General features: G+C 37.3%; 1 protein-coding gene across 3 annotated transcripts in view; it reads left to right on the top strand.

The window, feature by feature from the left end:
• SHOC2 (SHOC2 leucine rich repeat scaffold protein) overlaps positions 1 to 16,350 on the top strand; it is a 77,293-nt gene extending 60,943 nt beyond the window's left edge. For all 3 annotated transcript variants that reach the window (XM_082286347.1, XM_082286349.1, XM_082286348.1), the window contains 6 exons: positions 2,097 to 2,227; positions 4,962 to 5,150; positions 6,441 to 6,563; positions 8,653 to 8,790; positions 9,278 to 9,395; positions 11,261 to 16,350. In XM_082286347.1, coding sequence (XP_082142473.1) covers positions 2,097 to 2,227; positions 4,962 to 5,150; positions 6,441 to 6,563; positions 8,653 to 8,790; positions 9,278 to 9,395; positions 11,261 to 11,469 — 908 coding nt within the window. In that variant the 3' untranslated portion in view covers positions 11,470 to 16,350. The remainder of the gene's footprint in view (positions 1 to 2,096; positions 2,228 to 4,961; positions 5,151 to 6,440; positions 6,564 to 8,652; positions 8,791 to 9,277; positions 9,396 to 11,260) is intronic.
• The last annotated feature ends 2,661 nt before the right edge of the window (positions 16,351 to 19,011 follow it).

The raw sequence follows: 19,011 nt of genomic DNA on the forward strand, positions 1-19,011 counted from the left end.
TTCATCCCTAGGATGGCACATCCTAACGATCTTGGAGCCTTGCAGTAGGATGATTTTTGTGTGAAGCAAGGCCAGTTTTTTATTCAGCCAGCAATGCCTCATCTCACAAATACAGCATGAAATAGCTAAATTGCATACATATGTGTGTCTTTATGCTAGTGGACTCTAGGATCAGAATAGGTCTTAATTATTCTCTTTAGTGTGTAAATGCACTGCAGGATTTAACAGGAAAAGATGAAGATTTGTGCACTGGAGTGCAATATTGATAGCCCTGGATTTTAAACGCCTTTTCCTGATTGAGTGAAGACTTTCTTTGCTGCTTCTACAAAAATTAATTTTATACTTGCTTAGAATCAAGCACTTTAAAAAACAAACTAAAAATCCCAAGAAGATACTACTAGTGATGCTACTAGTTAAGCAATGCTGTTGTAGCTACCTGTTTTGACTTTTGTTTACTTCTTGATGGTACTAAGTAAAATCTGTTGCCAAGCTTCTTAGATAAATATCAGATATGCACTGAAAACTCATCCTCTTTTTTTCTCGACTTGTAAGATGTAGATAATTTTTGTTCTGTATTAAGGGGTTTGTGGGTTTTGGTTTTTTTTTTCATTTGCAGTTTTATGGGGGAGCTAAGGTTTTTTGTTTTCTGCTTTTTTTGTTTTGTTTTGTTTTACTTTTACTGCTCTGGTGACTTCTCCATTTTAGAAACTAGAGCAAATCATACAACATTGTTGTTCCCAGTTTCAAGTTTTTATTATCTACATTCCCAACTGTTTGGGAATGTAGGGGCATTTTTACAGTATATTTTGACCAGGTTCAGGAAAGAGGTATTTTGCCTCTTGCTTTGGTGAAAGTTTTTCTCTGTCTAGCAGATAAGACTCTACATTTACTTCTTCCTTTGCTGTGCTCCAGTAACCTTTGTATGAGTGCATATGCATTAATACAGCCTTTACTTAATAAGCAGTTAGACTGTCCATATTAAGGCCTCTTCATCTTTTAAAATTACTGCTGGTTATTCATTCTGCCGTTTGTTAAATCCTGTGTTTCTTTTCTAATTTGTCTGTCTGGTACTTCAGTTTGCAGAACAAAGGTGTTGTGCCATGGGTGGTTGTAAAAGTGAATGTAAAACAGCAATGTTTTGCAAGGAACTGATTGTGTGAACCTGTTCACAAGCTCCCCTGGTGCAAAGTCCACACCTGCACAGACACCTCTTCTGACTGTAGGGATGAGCCAGAAGACAAGTTTCTTTGCCAGTTGACTTTTCAGTGAAGTTTAAGGCCTTGGTACCTGCAGGAGAGGCTGAATGCCCCAGCACCCTATAGTTCAACAGCATCCTTGAGCTGTTGATTTTGGTCTTTAGTACTTGTTAGATGGTAAAGGTTGGAGCTAAAGGGAACTTCAGATTGGAAATTTTCAAGTTGCAAGTTTCTCAAAATTTTTATTCCCTGACAGAAAGACATATCAGGTGGGACCATCAGGCAAGCAATATTCGGAAATAATTTTACATGCACTATTTTCCAGATTTTTGTAGACTTCCTCCAGACTTTTTCTTCAGTGTCACTCAGAAAATGTGATAATTTTGGGTTTTTCCTGTCACCTGTTAAAGACATTCTTACTGTTGGAGGATGGTAAAGCTTTGGGGTTTTTTTCCCTGCAGAGGAAATTGTTTTGCCAGGACAATCGAGTTGTATGATGCATGCCCAAGTTCTGGTAATATGAGTCATGGCATTGAATGATACTGTCCGTAATTTTAAAAAGTCATTTTGGGGACTTCTGGAAAATGATAGTATGTTTTGTTGACAGAAAGATCAGGATAGAAGGACTTTCACAATAGGACATGAGCCTTTTGCTTGCTTATCATATTATGCAGAACATCAGAATAGTATTTAATATGCACAATCTACTTGTGCATGGTTGACTTCAGCATTGGAAAGCACTAGAATCTGTGTATCTCCCATTTTGGGATGACAGCTCCATTTCACCATTTGAAATTTTGAAGTGTAGAGTGTGAGACAACAGAAGAATCAGAAGTCACACCTTGTTCTGTGTGTATGTGTGATTCTCACAGTATATTAACACCTGTTTTCTGCCTGTAGGAAATCTGTCCAGTCTAAGTCGTCTTGGCCTGAGGTACAATAGGCTGTCAGCAATTCCCAAGTCTTTAGCAAAATGCAGTGAACTTGATGAGCTGAACTTGGAGAACAACAACATTTCTACTTTACCAGAGGTGAGGAGTAGAGGGAGTGGACTGGGGAGGGAATGCTGCTGGAGGACATCGATGTTTTGTAAAGGAAGTGCAGCACGGGAAATTTTTTCATCTTCCATCTTAACTCTGAGGAATACCCTTTATTTTAACCTAAATGTAATGTGAATTATGTCGACTGTGTAAATATTAGGCATATTTAATCAGTGTTGAAGGACTAAATGTCATACAACTTGACTCAAAACTGGGAGCAATACATGTGGTTGTATATGCTGTCCTGTATCTTTAGAAAACCTTAAATAATGAGTCCAGATTCCCACCCTTCAAGCTAGATAAGTGTTTCTCAATGTTTCTGCTTCATGAAGCATTAGTGCCTGGAAATAATTGCTGAGATGTCAGAAAAAAAATCTGATGTGATTGTTTCTTATTTTGGATATTTATTCCATTTCTTTAGAATGTTTTAAGATGAAGACTTCATGACACAACATAAATTTTATAGCCTTTTCTGTTTCAAGAATGCTCAAACTGCTTTCCTAAGCTGTCATCCCCATGACCCCAAGTTGTCTAAATTACTAGTGTAAAGCGAGTTAAAAGGTTATCTAAAGATGTATATTGCAAACTATAAATAGAGGGGAGAAAAATGCACTTGGAATTCAGCAAAGTATTTACAGTAACAAAGGGCAGTAAGTAACTAATTTTCTTCAGATAAATTTCTGAACTCAGCAGTGATAGACTGAAACAGAGAATTTAATAAATGTTTGGGTAAAACTATAATTTAAGAAAATGCTACTGAGTGAAAGCCACCAGGCTGCTTTTAGGATGAGAGCTAAGCTAGCCCACCCCACCCAGACGTGTTACAAAAGCAACTATGGTGTAATTGCAAAAAGCTAATGTGAGGGGTGATTAGTTGCTTTAAAAGATGTTCACCGTAATACAAACTTCTTTGTGACTGTGCTGCCTTCTTCAGGTGTATTTGCCAACAATATGTTAACACTCAAGCTTTCAGAAATGTATAGTTTATACTGTAATCTGTTTAAAATAAAGCATGCTGTGCTATAAGACAAAGAACTGTATTTGTAGAAGAAATTTCAGAATTTCAAAACATAGCTGAAGCTGCTGACACAATGCCTAATAAATATTTTATCTTAAAAGGATGGGCTGGAAGAAGGCAGTACTTCCACAGCTCTCACAGATGTAAGAGCACTGTTCTCTTTGTACTGCCAAGGCTCTCTTTCTTCCCTTCAAATGCATTTAATTACTCCAGGTTATTAGAGTGAATTACCTAACATATTTTAGATATTTTTTTGGTATACAAGCAGACTTGAAAACCAGGTTTTTGAAATGCCAGGATCCATCTGAAGCAATAAAGTGTGTTAGAGCTCAGGGATTGCCTAACCCTAAGACTAATATCTGTTAATTAAAGTATAGGTAGAAGCCATATTTCCTAATCAAAGATTATACTAATTAATTATTAGGTTAGATTAATACTGATTTGAAGGTCCATTATTTTATCTGTAGGGGGAAAAACGCTTCATTGATATTTGCTGAGATGCCCCCAGTGTCTAAAGTTTTAGCCAGGGCATGAAGATAAGTCCTTGTTTGATCCTGTTTTATCTACAGTAATGTTAATAAACTATTTATAAAAGTAGCCAAAGCTTTCCTGGTGAAACAGCAAAGCCATATTCTTAAAGCTTTTACAGTGATTATAGAGCTCAAATCGCAATCCAGAAATACTGACATTAGGAATATGGTTGGAATCATTATGTTGTTATTGCTCATTCCTGATTGCAGATGTTGCATTATTTATGGTATGTAATGCCATGCATAAATCTCCAGTTTCTGTAATACTTAAGCAAATAGGGCTGGATTCAGGTTGGTGTAGTAATAAGCAAAGGTGACACTTCAGGAGTAATTTAGATCTCATTATTCATCTCCACACTTCCAGCAACATGCTTGGCACATAACTAACAGATAAACTGAGATATAGGCTGCTGGGATTTCAGAATCTAATTAGATTGTCAAGAGAAATGAAACTCTGGATTCAATGGATAGCAGTTGCTATCCAGTTTAACTACAGGCTTCTTGTTTCATTTCTTAAGGGGAAAAAAAAAAGAGCAGTAATAACTTAGGAATATTTTAGAAAAAGGAAAAAACAATGGAATTTTCAAACCCTTCCTATTCTTTTTCTCTGTCTGATTATCTGAAACTATTACAGTATAATTACAAGACACTAACAAGAAACTTCTACCAGTTGTGATCACAATATGGATTTTTATGAAGTTACCAAAGATTTGTACTGGAGTTATCAAATGCCTCTTTTGGGAGCCAGTATGTGGGGTTGATATTTCTTTGGGCCCCATTTGGATGTGGGTGAGATGCTGGAGCCAAAACAGCTACTGGGGATGGACACGCTGCCCCTGTGCTCCTGGAGCAATGTGTCATTAGAAAAACTGCTTTCAGAGGAGAAAAGAGTTACCAAACCTCCCAAACCTGTGCTTTTAAATGTGGTATGTTTGCTTTTTTCTATCTGTCAGCATGCAGGGAGGAAGGGGGAAATAAGGTAGTGGCTGATGACTGTGAGCAGAGGTTGTTGCTGGTGGAAGTTTTATCAAATATAACACTGGTTTGTGTGTTGCAACACTTCCTCAGGGGATGGACTTGAGGGGGGAAAAACATTTCTAATTAGACCCATAAGGGAAAAGAGATGCATTGAAATAAATCTGTCCTAAGTTCTTGTGTGGTTTTCTTCTTTCTACAGGGTCTTTTATCCAGCCTTGTCAAACTGACTAGTTTAACATTGGCCAGGAACTGCTTCCAGTCCTATCCTGTGGGTGGCCCGTCCCAGTTCTCCACAATCTACTCTCTCAATATGGAGCACAACCGCATCAATAAAATCCCCTTCGGAATTTTCTCTAGGGCGAAAGTATTAAGTAAGCTGAACATGAAGGTGAGGCACAGAAACATGCTACTGTGTAAAATCAATGAGGAGTACTGTTTGCTGCTCCATGAATTCTGGCAGACTTAATAATGTAAGGAATGAATTTATCACGCTGAAGTGGATGCTGCTGCTGTCATATATAGAAACAATCCTGTATTAGTCTAAAATTGTGCTATCAAGATGTTACTAGTTAAGATTTTGTCACATTTGCTTGAGTTTGAACAATGAAAACAAGAAAGCTGCCTGCAAAGTTCTTGAATATTCACATGGGACACAAGCCTGTAGATTAGCTTATTTCTCCCTCAGACACTGTTACAGTTTACATTATAAACAAAGTTATGTAACATAATTTTTTTTAATATAGTCTTTCAAAACCTAGGTCTGGAGACTTTTGGCAATAGTTGAAGAGCACAGCAAAAGAACTTTTTAGTGTGCTAATGTGGTTTAAGAGGAGTAGGGAAAGAGATGATATTTTTCTATTAATAGATCTATTTCAAGAAATGCTTGAGCAGTAGCTAAGCTCAGCTACTGTTCTAGAATAGTTTGACACAAATGAATCCTCAATTTGCATTAAGTCCGGTTTTTATCACGTACCCATTTGTAGCTTTGCCTGTTTACCAGAACTTTGTATGACCACTTTTTAAAAGATTTTGAAGTGTCTGGTCTAGATCAAATATTTCAGAAACATTTTGAGCAGTAGCATGTTCAGAGTAATTTCAGATGCTTTTATGCTGAGCCATTAAAGCATATGTGGGTTTTTTGGTTCTTTTTTTTTTTTTTTTGGTTGTGGGTTTGTTGTTGTGTTTTTTTTTTTTTTTCCTCAGGGGTTTTGGTGTGTGGGTTCTGGTGGGGTTTTTTTAGCGGTGGTGTTTATTCTCCTGATTGGTTTGTTTGGACTTTTTTTTTAACTCCATATATTTTTAGGATTCCGATGTTTGCTGATAGCACCTTTGTAAGTTACGGTGAACTTTCTGTTCTTTTTTTTTAACCCACCATCCACTGTATTCAGCAAAAATAGGACAAAAAGTGTTTTAACCACTGTGTGAGATCCTGAGAATTATGTATTTCTAATTTTTCCACTTAAGTTTGTATTAGTAACAGAGAGTCAATTCTGTAACTCTAGGTTGGTACCAGTAATGTTTGGTGGAATTTGAAAAAAATTGGCCAACATTTTATTCTTCTGATTTCACTGTTGACTATGTTATTATGAAGTTTTTCTGTTAGTTTGTTCAATCTGTCAGATGCCTTGTCAGCTTCTTGCCAGGGCAGACCCTAAACGTTCAATATGTTAAATCATAGGACAATCAGCTGACGTCTCTCCCCTTGGACTTTGGGACTTGGACGAGTATGGTAGAACTGAACTTAGCGACTAACCAGCTAACAAAAATCCCTGAGGATGTATCTGGGCTTGTTTCTCTTGAGGTGAGAAGAGTATAAATTAACAGCTATGTGAATGCCTGCAACATAGGCATTCTCTACTTCAGGTTTAATATTACTTTCGGGTCAAATAAAGCTAAATAAGTACGTGTATCTTTGCTGTTTAATGTGATGTTGCATCTGTTTGTGGTTGTTGTCAACGGCTTTTGAATGTTGTTCTTTAGGCCCTTGATGAGTGTGCACAAACGACTACGTACAGATATATTTGTAGCGGTGTAGAAAGATTTTTCTCAACAGAGAATTAGTGTTGTAAATGCAATGTTGCTGAACTCGGCTCAGTTCCTGGAGACCAGCATGGAAGCAGCAGGGATCAGAAAAACATAATGAAACGTTCTAGAGCCAGGGGTGGCTTGAGTGTAGCTCTGTGAATCTTGTAGGGAGCCAGGTGCGAATTCTGAGCCTTTGAGGGGGAAGAGTTGGTAGGTTAAAAGCACGAACTAAACCTGCTCTGTCCCCTCATCCTGTTTCTCAGAGTACCATCAGCAGAAACAAATTAATGCCTTGGAGGGACAAAAAGATAGAGGTACTTGTTTGGGCAGTTGAGGGAACTTTGTAGGCTCTGTGAGCTGCTGGGAAAAATCTGTTAAAGAAGTGTAACAAAGGGTGTATTTGAAATTGCAAATTTTTAATGTGACTTCTGTGAATATTTAATTATTCCTTCAGTGTGGGGCAAAAATTATATGACAGAGTAATAGCTATTTAATAGCCCAGTTCCCTTTTAAGTTAAGTGTGGTTGATGTGATTGGGAAATTAGTAACCTCTAACAACTGGGTTTGCTGGTGGTCTGTCGGCTGCTGAAGCTCGAGAGCTGCTTGGTCTGCAGACCTGTTACCACTGCGTTTCTCTGTAATTAAAAAATCAAATACAAAGGGCTGTTGGGGCGATGTTTACACAAAAGTGAAGGTTCCCACAGCAGTGCTAAGTCAGCTGCATTGCACGTAGGTAATATTGTCTGTTCCTGCCTTTGTTTCTTGATACGCGATTAAAACATTACTGTTCTCACCGCTCTGTGCATGCCGTAGTGCATAAAGGAAGGTTCCTGAAATGCTGCTTGTGCTAATCCTCAGGCTTTGGCTTTTTGTCACTTCAATTTTCACTTTGATTCTCACCATATTTTTATTTTGTTCCTGCCTGGGGTGTTTTCACATTACGTGAAGCCAGTGAGAGCTGGGATGGTTGGTAGAACACAGCACTTGCAGCCTTGGCTGGTTGTGTGTGACTGGCACGAGGGTCCACACTGGCTGCTCTTTCACATCCTCATGTTTCAATGTGCCTTCTTAAATAACTAGATAATAGCATTGTTTAATCAGTAATTCATTACCTTACTACTCACAATGCTGTTATGAGGCTTGGTTACTTCCAAGAACTGCAGGGCTTCTCTGGAGGAAAAATGGTGTATTAGTGTAACCCCTGTTAACTTGCCTGTGGAATAATGAGTAACTCTGTTAACTGACCCTGCAAATAAGGATAGACTTCTTGAACCTGGGGTATTTATAATTCAACTCAGAAAGGAGGAGAAAAACAAGAGGACAGCACTGTAGTAGGCATGGGTGTGCGTGATGGCAGCCCATTTTGGAAAACCAATGTTCTGCTTAGGTGCTCCCATCTGTGTGTTTGTTTGCTCTTAACCAAAGGGACATAGGGAGAAGAGGAAGTACTAAGCTTTTTAAGGAGAACTTGGCAAGCACAGCAAATAATGTAAAACATGATTATGAGATGGCTATGAGGAAGCATAACAAAATGATAGGCAAATTCAGGAAGAAATTGTTTTTCTTTGGACATTTGAAGAAAGGAGGTTTCTGTTGTTTTTGCTTTGCCTTTATTACTACATATAATAATATTTGAAAGAAGTATATTCTAAATGTATATATTTATGTCATTAAAGACTTGAAACAAATTATGTTAAATCACTCACTTGTTTTTTTTTTTTTTAATTTCCAATTACTTCCTTAATGTAAATGTAGGCTAATATTGGACTTCATTACTTGAAAATATATAAAAAATTGTATCTTAATCTGTTATTTACTTACTATGTTACTGAAATTCTGTGTTTGGTCGTTATTTCTTTTTTGAGGTTCTTATCTTGTCAAACAATCTCCTAAAGAAACTTCCCCATGGAATTGGAAATCTACGGAAACTCCGAGAGTTAGATCTAGAGGAAAACAAACTGGAATCCTTGCCAAATGAAATAGCTTACCTCAAGGATCTGCAGGTGAAACAATAATTGGTCGAGATAAACATCTTTACGTCCTTTATTTACACCACGCTGATTTAATTGCAGCTTGTTGGATGAGTGGAAACTATTTGAGCGTGGACACAGAGCCAAAAGTTCAGAATCTTGTGCCGCTTCACCCATAATTAGTCCCCACTAGTTGTTCCCCAGCTTTATTATTCAATACTGAACAAACAAAATTTTGAAGTTTGAATAACTGTTGTACCATGAGTGCAGTACCACCCCAGGAATGATTTCAGTCGTGCTCATTAAATCTTCTATGTTTAGGCATGTGTTTTATTATGCACTTTTTTACTCACATTTAGTGATGCTTAGTAGAGGTTTGAAATGTTGAATCGTTGAAATTTTTCTTCTTCAAATTCAGGAGATTAGAACTCCTTCATTTGTCAGCTACATATCTCGTTACTTGCTGTCATTACAAGCAAAAATCATTAAGTTAATTTGTAAAAATGTGTTTTTCCCTTAGAAATTGGTTCTGACTAACAATCAGCTGACCACCCTTCCCAGAGGAATCGGTCACCTTACCAATCTGACACACCTTGGGCTCGGAGAGAACCTTCTCACACACCTTCCTGAGGAAATTGGTAAGATCCCGTTGTCTGGTTTGATGCAGTGTGTCTGGGCAAAGCACATATCATAGGCATCTATTCTGCTCATCAGTAAAAGCCACAAAATTCATTTGAAACTTCTAAATACGTACAGCCTGATGTGAAGCGTGTGCCACAGGAACAGTGCTAGAGTGTACGATCTTTATCTTACTGAACTGTAGTGGAAAGGGTGCACTATCTTCTTGCAGTTCTGCTGCAGAAAGCTGCTGAACAGACACCAACTTGTAATGGTGACATTCCTTACCTCTGAATTGTCCCACAATTTTTGTGTTATCCATGACTCAACTTTATAAATTTGTTTTTGGAGAGGGAAGGGAAGTGCACTCATGCTACTCTAATGCCATGGTGTAGACAAAACCCTTGTGTAAGGTGTAGGCTGCTGAAGCAAATGTTTCTCCTGGTAGTCCTTCTGCACACAGTTTTGTTTATAGGCCCCCATATTGTTTTTTCACCTTGATGAGGTTAGAAAAGGAAGTGGAGGAGATTTACAGAAGGGAAGGAATAGGATTTTTTTTTTTGTCTGAGGTGTTCAGACTAGGTGGGTTTCAGAGCATCTGGAACTGGGAGCCAATGTTTCTTTCATAATTGGTCTCGATTATATTAGTCCCAGAACATGATTCTGACCACTTAAGTTAAAATCTTATAGTTTGAGCTTATTATGGAGGAAAAAATGATGGGACAAGCTACACCAAGCAAAATGTGGTCAGAAACAGTGATGTGCAGTTGAGGAAGATGTGGTCTGTCTCTCGCAGCATGGTGAGGAGCCATTACAGCTGCTCATCTTGTATGTGCCTCAACGTGAGAAAAGCCTAAAATAATCTAAACCTGGAGTTTTTAAATTTAGTTCATAAGCTAGTGAAGAGTGTTTGGATGCTGTGGAAACAAATTCTGGAATTAAAATCAGTAAAAATTAAAATTTAAAATACTACTGTAGGAGTACAGTTTGGTTATTAAAGCTGGTTGTCTTCACACATGAGAGAGCAGTGAATTATGGTCAGGTGTGACTGTTTCATGTATCATGGTATCAACTGTTTCTCATTATTTCTTCTATAGTTTCTCCTTTTGATTGGTTTTCCATGCCATGAGTCCTGCCTACTGCTTTCTCTTGTGAAAGATTAAATAGTCTCTTAGGTTATAGATGTTTATGGTATATAAGACTGGAAAATGGGGAATATTTTGGGGAGGACTTCCATGTTTTTGAAAAGAGGAATAGAAGTCTTAAGAAGGATTTACTCTGTTTTCCATCTTCTGGTCAACCTGTATTGCAGTATCTGTAGGAGAGGAAGTTGTAAAATTTGAATTCAGGAAAAAGTTTTCACACTGGTTAGTTCCATTTAATAAATTCATTGCTATGCAGAGAAGCCACACTCTTCTGCTTTTTTCCTGTGGCACATGACAGATACAACTTCAGGGCTTTAATGTATGGATTCTAATTACATTAAAGATATAATTTAGATATTTTTAAAGAGATAATAGATACTGTGTGGTATAAGTATTTTCTAGGTCCTTTTGACTAGATAGCTGTTCAATATTGCCTGCACTTGCATAGCCCTGAATGGCTACTGTGAAATCCCTCTCAGTTCTCTTATTCTCTTTATTTGCTGTTCATTTATTACCTAAAGGAGATGTAGTAATGGATGTTTTTAAAACTGAAGAAAATTCGTTCTTTCTTTGGTATTGGTGAACAGAACTTGGCTGTTCTTGGAAATAGGAGTCTGGTCACTGACTCAAGGTTCTGTATAGGAAAGAATCTTGAAGTCGACTCAGAGCCTTTGTCTAAAAGTTATAAACTGCATGAATCAAAAAGATACTACTACTACTTATTATTTTGTTTTTACTAGGTACACTGGAGAATCTGGAAGAACTGTATTTGAATGACAACCCCAATCTGCACAGCCTTCCCTTTGAGCTGGCTCTTTGCAGCAAACTGTCAATAATGAGTATTGAGAACTGCCCACTCAGCCACCTTCCACCTCAGATTGTTGCAGGAGGACCCTCCTTCATCATTCAGTTCCTAAAAATGCAGGGACCATATCGTGCCATGGTCTGATGCTCATTGAATTGTCCAATACACTGTACAAAATACAAACTGCATTAATGTTGTAATTGTCTGTATATGTATATATAATATAATATATGTGGTTTATATTATATTATATATATATATAAATATATAAATAATATAAAAAGGCAAATTTAAGACTGCATTATGTGTTTCTGCTAATAGAGGAATCATAGCCATTTAGATTTTTTTTTATTCTGTAAAAATGCTTGTCTGAGTTTTCTTTGCTGAACTTGATGGAAGTTGTCGGAATAATCTGAAAATGCCAGTTCATTTAAAGCAATTGCCAATGAACTCAAAGTTTAAATTTAAGGGACAAAACCAGTTTTGTTTAGATTTACTTTCAGTTAAGAGAAATGTATAACCTTTATATAATGAACTTTTCTGTTTTCCTCCCCCCTCCCTTTTTTTTTTTTTTTTCTTTTTTTTTTTTTTTTGTGTCAAAACCTGAAAGGGTCATGTGCCCTGAGGTTGGGATTTTCTTTTAACTTATTTTGAGATTTGAAGCAAATGGTGTTTTTATATTGTTTACAGTCAGAGTAAATCACTGGATTTTGTTTTATTCTGATTTGCTCTGTTTTAATCAATCATATCTAGAGTTTATATGCCTCTGCTGATGAATTTTTATCAACCAGTTTGTATACTAAAAACATACTCATCAGAACAACTGGCAGGTGAAAAGGATGCAGTTGAAACAAAAAGAAAAGAAAAAAAAAGCTTGAATTCCTTTAAGTATTGCTTCCCTGAGTTACCAGTTGCAGGCATAACATATCTGAACTGAGCCTTTTGCGGTTGGTCTTTTCTAGCACAAGTAAACCTTTTCAGATTGGTCAAAATGTGGAGTATCCTCAGTGAAGAGCGGTTTTCGTTGTGTGAAGTAACAAGTCCATGAGGTCTAACAGTACAGTTAAGTGACAAGGAAATAATATATATGTACATTTTTATTACAATGTTGAGTCATAAACTACAACAGGCAATTTTAAGGATTCCTTATAGACCTTGTACAATAAATGAATGTGTCTTACTTTTAAACACTGCAATATATGTAAGTTTTAAGGTTGGTTAACAATGTACTATGGTTTTATATCTTGACTTGCCTTGTACCTCCTTCCATTACGGAACTTCTGTGTCCAAGCACAATATCTTCACACTGTGCTGTTTTGCTGCTGAACTAAATGCACTTTTCCCCCACAGCTGGGGCACTTGCTTCAAAATATTCAGTTCAGTATCTTGATTATTCTTTTTTAACTTCATCCTATCTGTTTCAGTATTAAACCGATCTATTAAAAAAGAGGCACCTTTTTCATTTGTGCAGAGATGCTGGTAGCTCAAGAGAAACACTGTAGGTAGCGGACATCAGTTTTATCATTAATTTCTTGGCTGTTTCAAAGGCAGAAGATGCTTCAGGGAGATTTACACTATTGCTGCACTTGCAGGGCCAGTTGTCTTTTTTCAGGAGGGTAAGAACTTGAGGCAGTCACATTCCATGGTTACCCAAAAACTGTTCAGTTTATACTCATTGGAATTGCTGCTGGGGTAGCGTGACTTAGAGGACTGTACCTTTTGCACAAAATCAAATCAGTGGATGCCATGGGAAATCTGTTTCACATGCAGAAGTTTGGGAATATTATTTCTGGCTTTCAGGCATGCTTATTTAGATGTATTTCCTTTATCTATTTGCATTTTGTTTTGTTGTATGTCTTTTCATTAACAAGGAGTAAGTTTTAAATGGAAGGCAGGTGGAGATATAAAACCTTAGAGGGCTTAAACATGCTGTAAAACTATTGTAGATGTCACTGGATTTTACTAAGTAATGTTCTATTCTTTCTCACACACTCTCTGTCGTTCCTTCCCCTTCCCCCCCTTTTTTTTTACATCTACTGTAGCTTTTCAGTTTAGACTTTAGTTTATAAAAGGCTAGTTCCTTACAGTTCTGCCTGAGTTAATCTTTCTCAGCACTAAGGTGTTAAAATATGAAGATGCTGAAATGCTTATTATCAAGACTGTAATCTAAGTTCTGAATATACTGCAGAGTCTGTGTTTGTGCCCTCAGGTCACTAGGGGGGAAACTGGTTTGATTAATATGGTTCCTTAAAGCAAAAGTGGCGACCCCTTGTGTTTCCAAACGTCTTGGTCTCATTTCCTGTCTGCTCCTGAATCCCATTTTTATAAGAGATCAAGGGATTGAATTTGTTTAGTTTGTAAATATGTTGATTATTCACCTTGTTAAGGTACATGGTTAATGACTGTATGATTGGAGCTGACCCTCTCTCACATAAATTCCTGTGAATTGGAGAAGTTGGCTACCAAAATAGTGCTCGTTACACTCACTTAAAAACAAGCTATTTTTTTCAGTACACTTATAGGAATAAATAAAGCTGTGTTTTAATTCATTACTATATTAAAAACAGGATATTTTTTTCAAACTATCTTTGTACTAGTATGGTTGTTGCAATGTCAGATAATCCTGAGCCCTGTTTTAGGAGTTTAATTTTATACACTTTGAGGTGAATGCTTATTTTTTCTGTGTCTCAAGGGAGATTTGAATAAGAGCAGTGTGAGAGAGGTTTTGGTACAGGAGAAATCCAGTCAGAAGAATTTGAAAAGTTCTCTAAAATGGTCTGAAAGTTTAAGTATTAAATATCTGGCACAGATTGGGAATACATGCATATAAATCCATCTAAGTACATACATGGATTTATATCCAGATCTATACACAGATCATACAAATCCAGCCATTTTGATTATTCAAAACAGTCTTACCTCCTGAAATAACAGACTTTTGCATTTCCCAGGATGTTGGATTGTTAACTGGTGTAGTTTCTGAATGGTGTTATTGCCTGGTGACATTCAGTTGAACACACATACTGGCTTACGCATGTGTAAGAATTTTATTTGCCCTAATCAGTTAAAGTATGAATGGAAAGAACGTTATTTTGGCAACTGTATGTATACATAAATACAAAAAATGTATTTATGTATCTATACATGTATGAAAGCATAGACAAGGTGGAGAAATTAATTATTTACAGCATTTTTGAAAATAAGATTGAGAAATAAGTGATTGCCAAATACTTGTATTAAATACTTAGCCTCCTTGCTATACTGAGGGAAATAATTTAGAATGATTATTGAAAAAAGTGACAATCTTTACTTTGGGTCAAAATTATGACCTTGATTGCTTGTCCATAGCGAAAATACCAATTTTGCATGTGTCTGTGCCTATGTACATGCATAGTCATGCCCCATAAAGACACTGTCCTGAATCATGCCTTGATTTAACAAGCTAAATTACTATAGAAAAGGTAGTATTATGGAAGTCTGGTAAGGTATAAAGCAGTTCAGAGATTGGTTGAACAATGAAAAGAAGGAACAGTTGCTGTTGTGACTCGTGTTGGTCACATACTGCATTTTAATTTACTACATAGGAAGTTGTTGGATAATTCTTTGCAAAAATTCTTTAGCATAAACCCATTAAAGCTATGTCTCTTGCTGTCCCATATTTGTCACCCAAAATTGTCTGCTATAAATGCAGTGGAAATGCTGCTTGTAAAGTTGGGTCACACAGCTGTATAATTGAGACTTTTTTCAGTTTGGCAGATGCCAATGGAAATGTTGACCTTCATGCACCCCTTCTAGAAAGAGATTTGGATTGTAGAATATTTGCTTCAGTGCCTCTCTTTGATTTAGTATTTCTAGGAGCGTGCATGTTTAGACTTCTTGAAGGTCGTGATTGCTCATTTAGTACTTAGATTGTCTCTCTGGTTAGTGCTTAAACTCATTGTGTCACCTGGAATTCAAGTGTCATCTTCAATCCTCAGAGTTTGAGAAATATCTTTTATTTAACTATTAGAAAACTTTGAGAGGTTATTTTTTTCTCTCTCTTTTTTTTTTAACCCCAAAATAAATTAAACTTCTGAATCAGCACAAATCCATATCAGGAGACTTTTTGTATCTGGATGCAACTAAGAATTGTCCTGTCAGTGTCACACCTCAGTTGTATCAGGTAGACATGCCAGAGTAGCTTCTAGTTAGAAATGTGCAGTTGGCAGTAATTTGCGCAACATGAACTTCAAGGCACAGTAAGGACAATTGCAAACAAGTGATAGGATCTATGAATGGGTTTTGTTTTCACATTAGCAAATATAAAAGAAATATTTTTATTATTATTCTGATTTAGATCTTAACCAGGACTGCACAGGACCTTTGCTGTGGAAAAATATCAGACCACACTAATTTTGTGGTTAAAAGCTAAGTGAGAGTGTAAACAGTCTACAAAAATGTACTTTTAATCTGAATTATTGTAATGTTGATTGTTATGTCTATATAAAAGATTGCCTTGCTTTTTTATAAGAGTCATTCTGTATCAATGCATTCATTATAAATAGTATGTTTGTAAATAAGCTGCCACTGAGTCTTTTGAAAGTTTTCTAGTATTTCTAGTCTGACATTAACCTGGATATAAGTCTACTTTTGCAGGACCTCAAATTAATAAGAACTGCTTTCTCATTATATACTTACCACTCTTCGAATGATCTCAAAATACAGTTATTTATGTAGAGCAATTACAGGAAACTTCAAAAGTTGGATGAAAGTAACTGCTTTACTCAGAGTCATGTGGACTGGAGACCTTCTATAAAGCAAGTGCTGGTAAAAACGTTTATATTTATTTTGTTATGGTTTAGGCGGGCATGTAGTAAAAAAAAATCCCACAGCTTTCTCTCTGATGGGGAAAAGAAATCTTGGATTTTAGTGCAAATTGCATTTCAGCAGCAACAAAATTAAAGTAGGTATAGAATTGTGATGCCTAAAAGAGAGACACCAGCATTTAATCTTCAGGTTCAATAAAAGACAGTATTGCCAAGCTGCCGTGGCACTGATTAAACTGATGTCTTTCAGCTCTGTGAAGCTCATTGCACAGACTGCTTCAAGAAAGTCATGCTTACATCATGCCCTACAAACAAACAAGCAAAAAGCCAGTATCCTTGGAAGTCAGAACAGAAAGACCTCAGGAATTTGGACATGAGGAAGAGGAGCGTAGCTGGTCGCTTTAAAAAGCTGGAACTGGCTCTCATAGTGTGCAGCAGTCACTTGTGCAATAATGAGTGCTTCTGTCATTTCATCAGATCTCTGCTGATTAAAATCAGTAGAGGCCCTGATCGAAATACCTAAATCTCCATCTTGAGTTGTCAGTGCCTGTAACCATATGTGATCTGACACTCTGGAAGCCAGCCAGTCTTCTCGCAAGCGTGGCTGTCCCGTGCTGTGATGTTGGACCACCTGCCATCCACCCCTGTCTCACAGGGCTGTGGCAGATGTGCAGAACAGGGATGTGCAGTTCCTCTGCAGTACTGCTCCAGACCTCACCAACCAGAGTTTGAAGGGCTTGCAAAAAGGAAACAGCATCTGCATCACTGCGTTTAGTAGCCTTGATAGATTTAACAAATTCACGGAAGAAACTTTATTTTTCCTTTTTCTTTTTTTTTTTTTTAGTTTTACATTTCTATGTATTTCTCGCCTCTGTGACATCCTGTGTCTAATAACTCTACAATATAATTACGTGCCAGGTGAAAAAGAACTTCCTTTTGTTTGTTTCAAACTACGCCACCTTATTTCATTTGGTAACTCCTAGTTCTTGTAGAACTAGAAATTTATGAACAGTTTTTTTCCTGTTCATCTGCTTTTTACCACTCTTGAAGGTTTTGGGTTTATTTTCGTAAATGGCAGCATTTTTTCGTCCAAGTCATGGAGTTCTAGTTTTTTAGCTTCTCTTCAAACTAAACCTCTTCCATTCTCTGATAATTCTTGCTGCCTTTCTCTGTGGTTTTCTAGTCCCAGCTCTGAGTCTTTTTCCTAGTTCATGGCCTTTAGCAACCTCTTTTGTTCTTTGTGTACTACTACTTTGTGAAATAAAAGTACAGTTCTGTTACGAAAATTAAAGTTGAGTGGGTGATAAAGTTTAGTACTAAGGTCTGGTGGGGAATAATCCCACTAGGCAAGGATCAGATCGGGATTTATACTTCAGATACAGGCCACCCTCTGCAATAATTGTTTCCTCTGATTAGCTGTAACTGTCGTCCATCATCTCTTGCAACTAGGTATACAAAACAGAATTAATATGAAATTTTCCATAGTGTGCTGATTTAAATAATTGAAATAATGCCAGGATTTAAAATGCTCTCTTCATGCTAGTAAGAGTTCATTGTTTTGGAAGATGTGACTTTTAAATATTTCAGATGACCTTTTACAACTGTCTAAGCCAAACTTTTTCTGAAAATACTGTCAAATTTCTGGTATTACTGGTTTTTTTTGGAAGAGAAGTTAGAGACTGCCCTGGTTGGGTTTTATTTTCCTGCTTGAAGTCTTTGTAGAAAGCTACATAAGAAATTCCCATAGTTAAAAAAGAGAGAAGAAAAGGAATCTTCCCTGACCTTGGGAGCATCCGGCCAGCAATTGGTGTCAGCCAGAGCTTAGCAGCCACCTGGACTGGGGGGAATTTGCTGGTTGTGACCACTTTTTGTTCACATGGTTGAAGTGAGCATCCCCCACATGAGGGGGGATGGCCTCAAAAAACCACCACATGATTTGGCTCTAATTGAGTGAAAAGTGAAGAATATGTCTTGTTTCTGCCGCCCCATGTCCTTAAGGCTGTACAAAAGCCCTCAGAAATATGCAGATGGTGTCTTGCGTGTCCTGGCGAGACAAACACATGACATGTTTGTGTGATTAATCCAGCCCGAGTGCTTCAGGATACCCAGTGTCCCAGTGCTGCTCTCCAGTGACAGGTCCTGCTCTCCACTGGTGGGAGCTGAGCATTTTAGATACCCACTGTATGTTGTTTAGTGTACAAATACTGCATAAAATCTGAACACTGGGCAGCTCTATAGAGCACACCTGGTGCTGTGAGCTGTTTGTGATGGCTATGGTAGGAAAAAAGGTGTTAAAGGGCTGGAGATGGTTAGCTTTGATACTGAAAGAGGCTGAGTGCCTTGAAAGCTAATTTGTTTCATTTTTGCAATCCATCTCAGTCAAATAAAATACATCATCTCTTCGTTCTCTCCGTGCCTCACTTCGGATTGTAAGAGTGGGAGATAATTTGATTACAAAGATCAAATGATGATGTTTTAGAGGAGGAGCCATCTGGAGTTTCTGAGTGAGCAGCTGGCAGCCTGGGCTGCACAGTTAATGATCTGACTGTGTGCCTTGCAACTGTTTTTTTCCACTGCAAAACCTTTTAAGAGTCTTTAGAGATCAATCTACCCCACTGCCTCCAAGTAAGATGCTATCTGCAAAATTGCGCACAAGTGTTCCTTTTTAAAAGCTTTTCCTCTTTTTCCTTTCTATTACTTAAGTATTTCTTTGTTAAGACTCATAGTGAATCCTTAATTTGCTGTAGTTTGGTTCTTGGCTTTGCTTGACCTAGTAGTAGCTGGTTTGCATTCTGTCCTGCATTATTACAGCTGTGCTGCCTGAAGGGATTTACAAACTTCATGTGGTCAGTTTTAATGGAAATACATTTTTTCCTTGAAA

Source organism: Coloeus monedula (assembly GCF_965178545.1).
Source record: "Coloeus monedula genome assembly, chromosome: 8".
In the NCBI taxonomy this organism is placed as follows: Eukaryota; Metazoa; Chordata; class Aves; order Passeriformes; family Corvidae; genus Coloeus; species Coloeus monedula.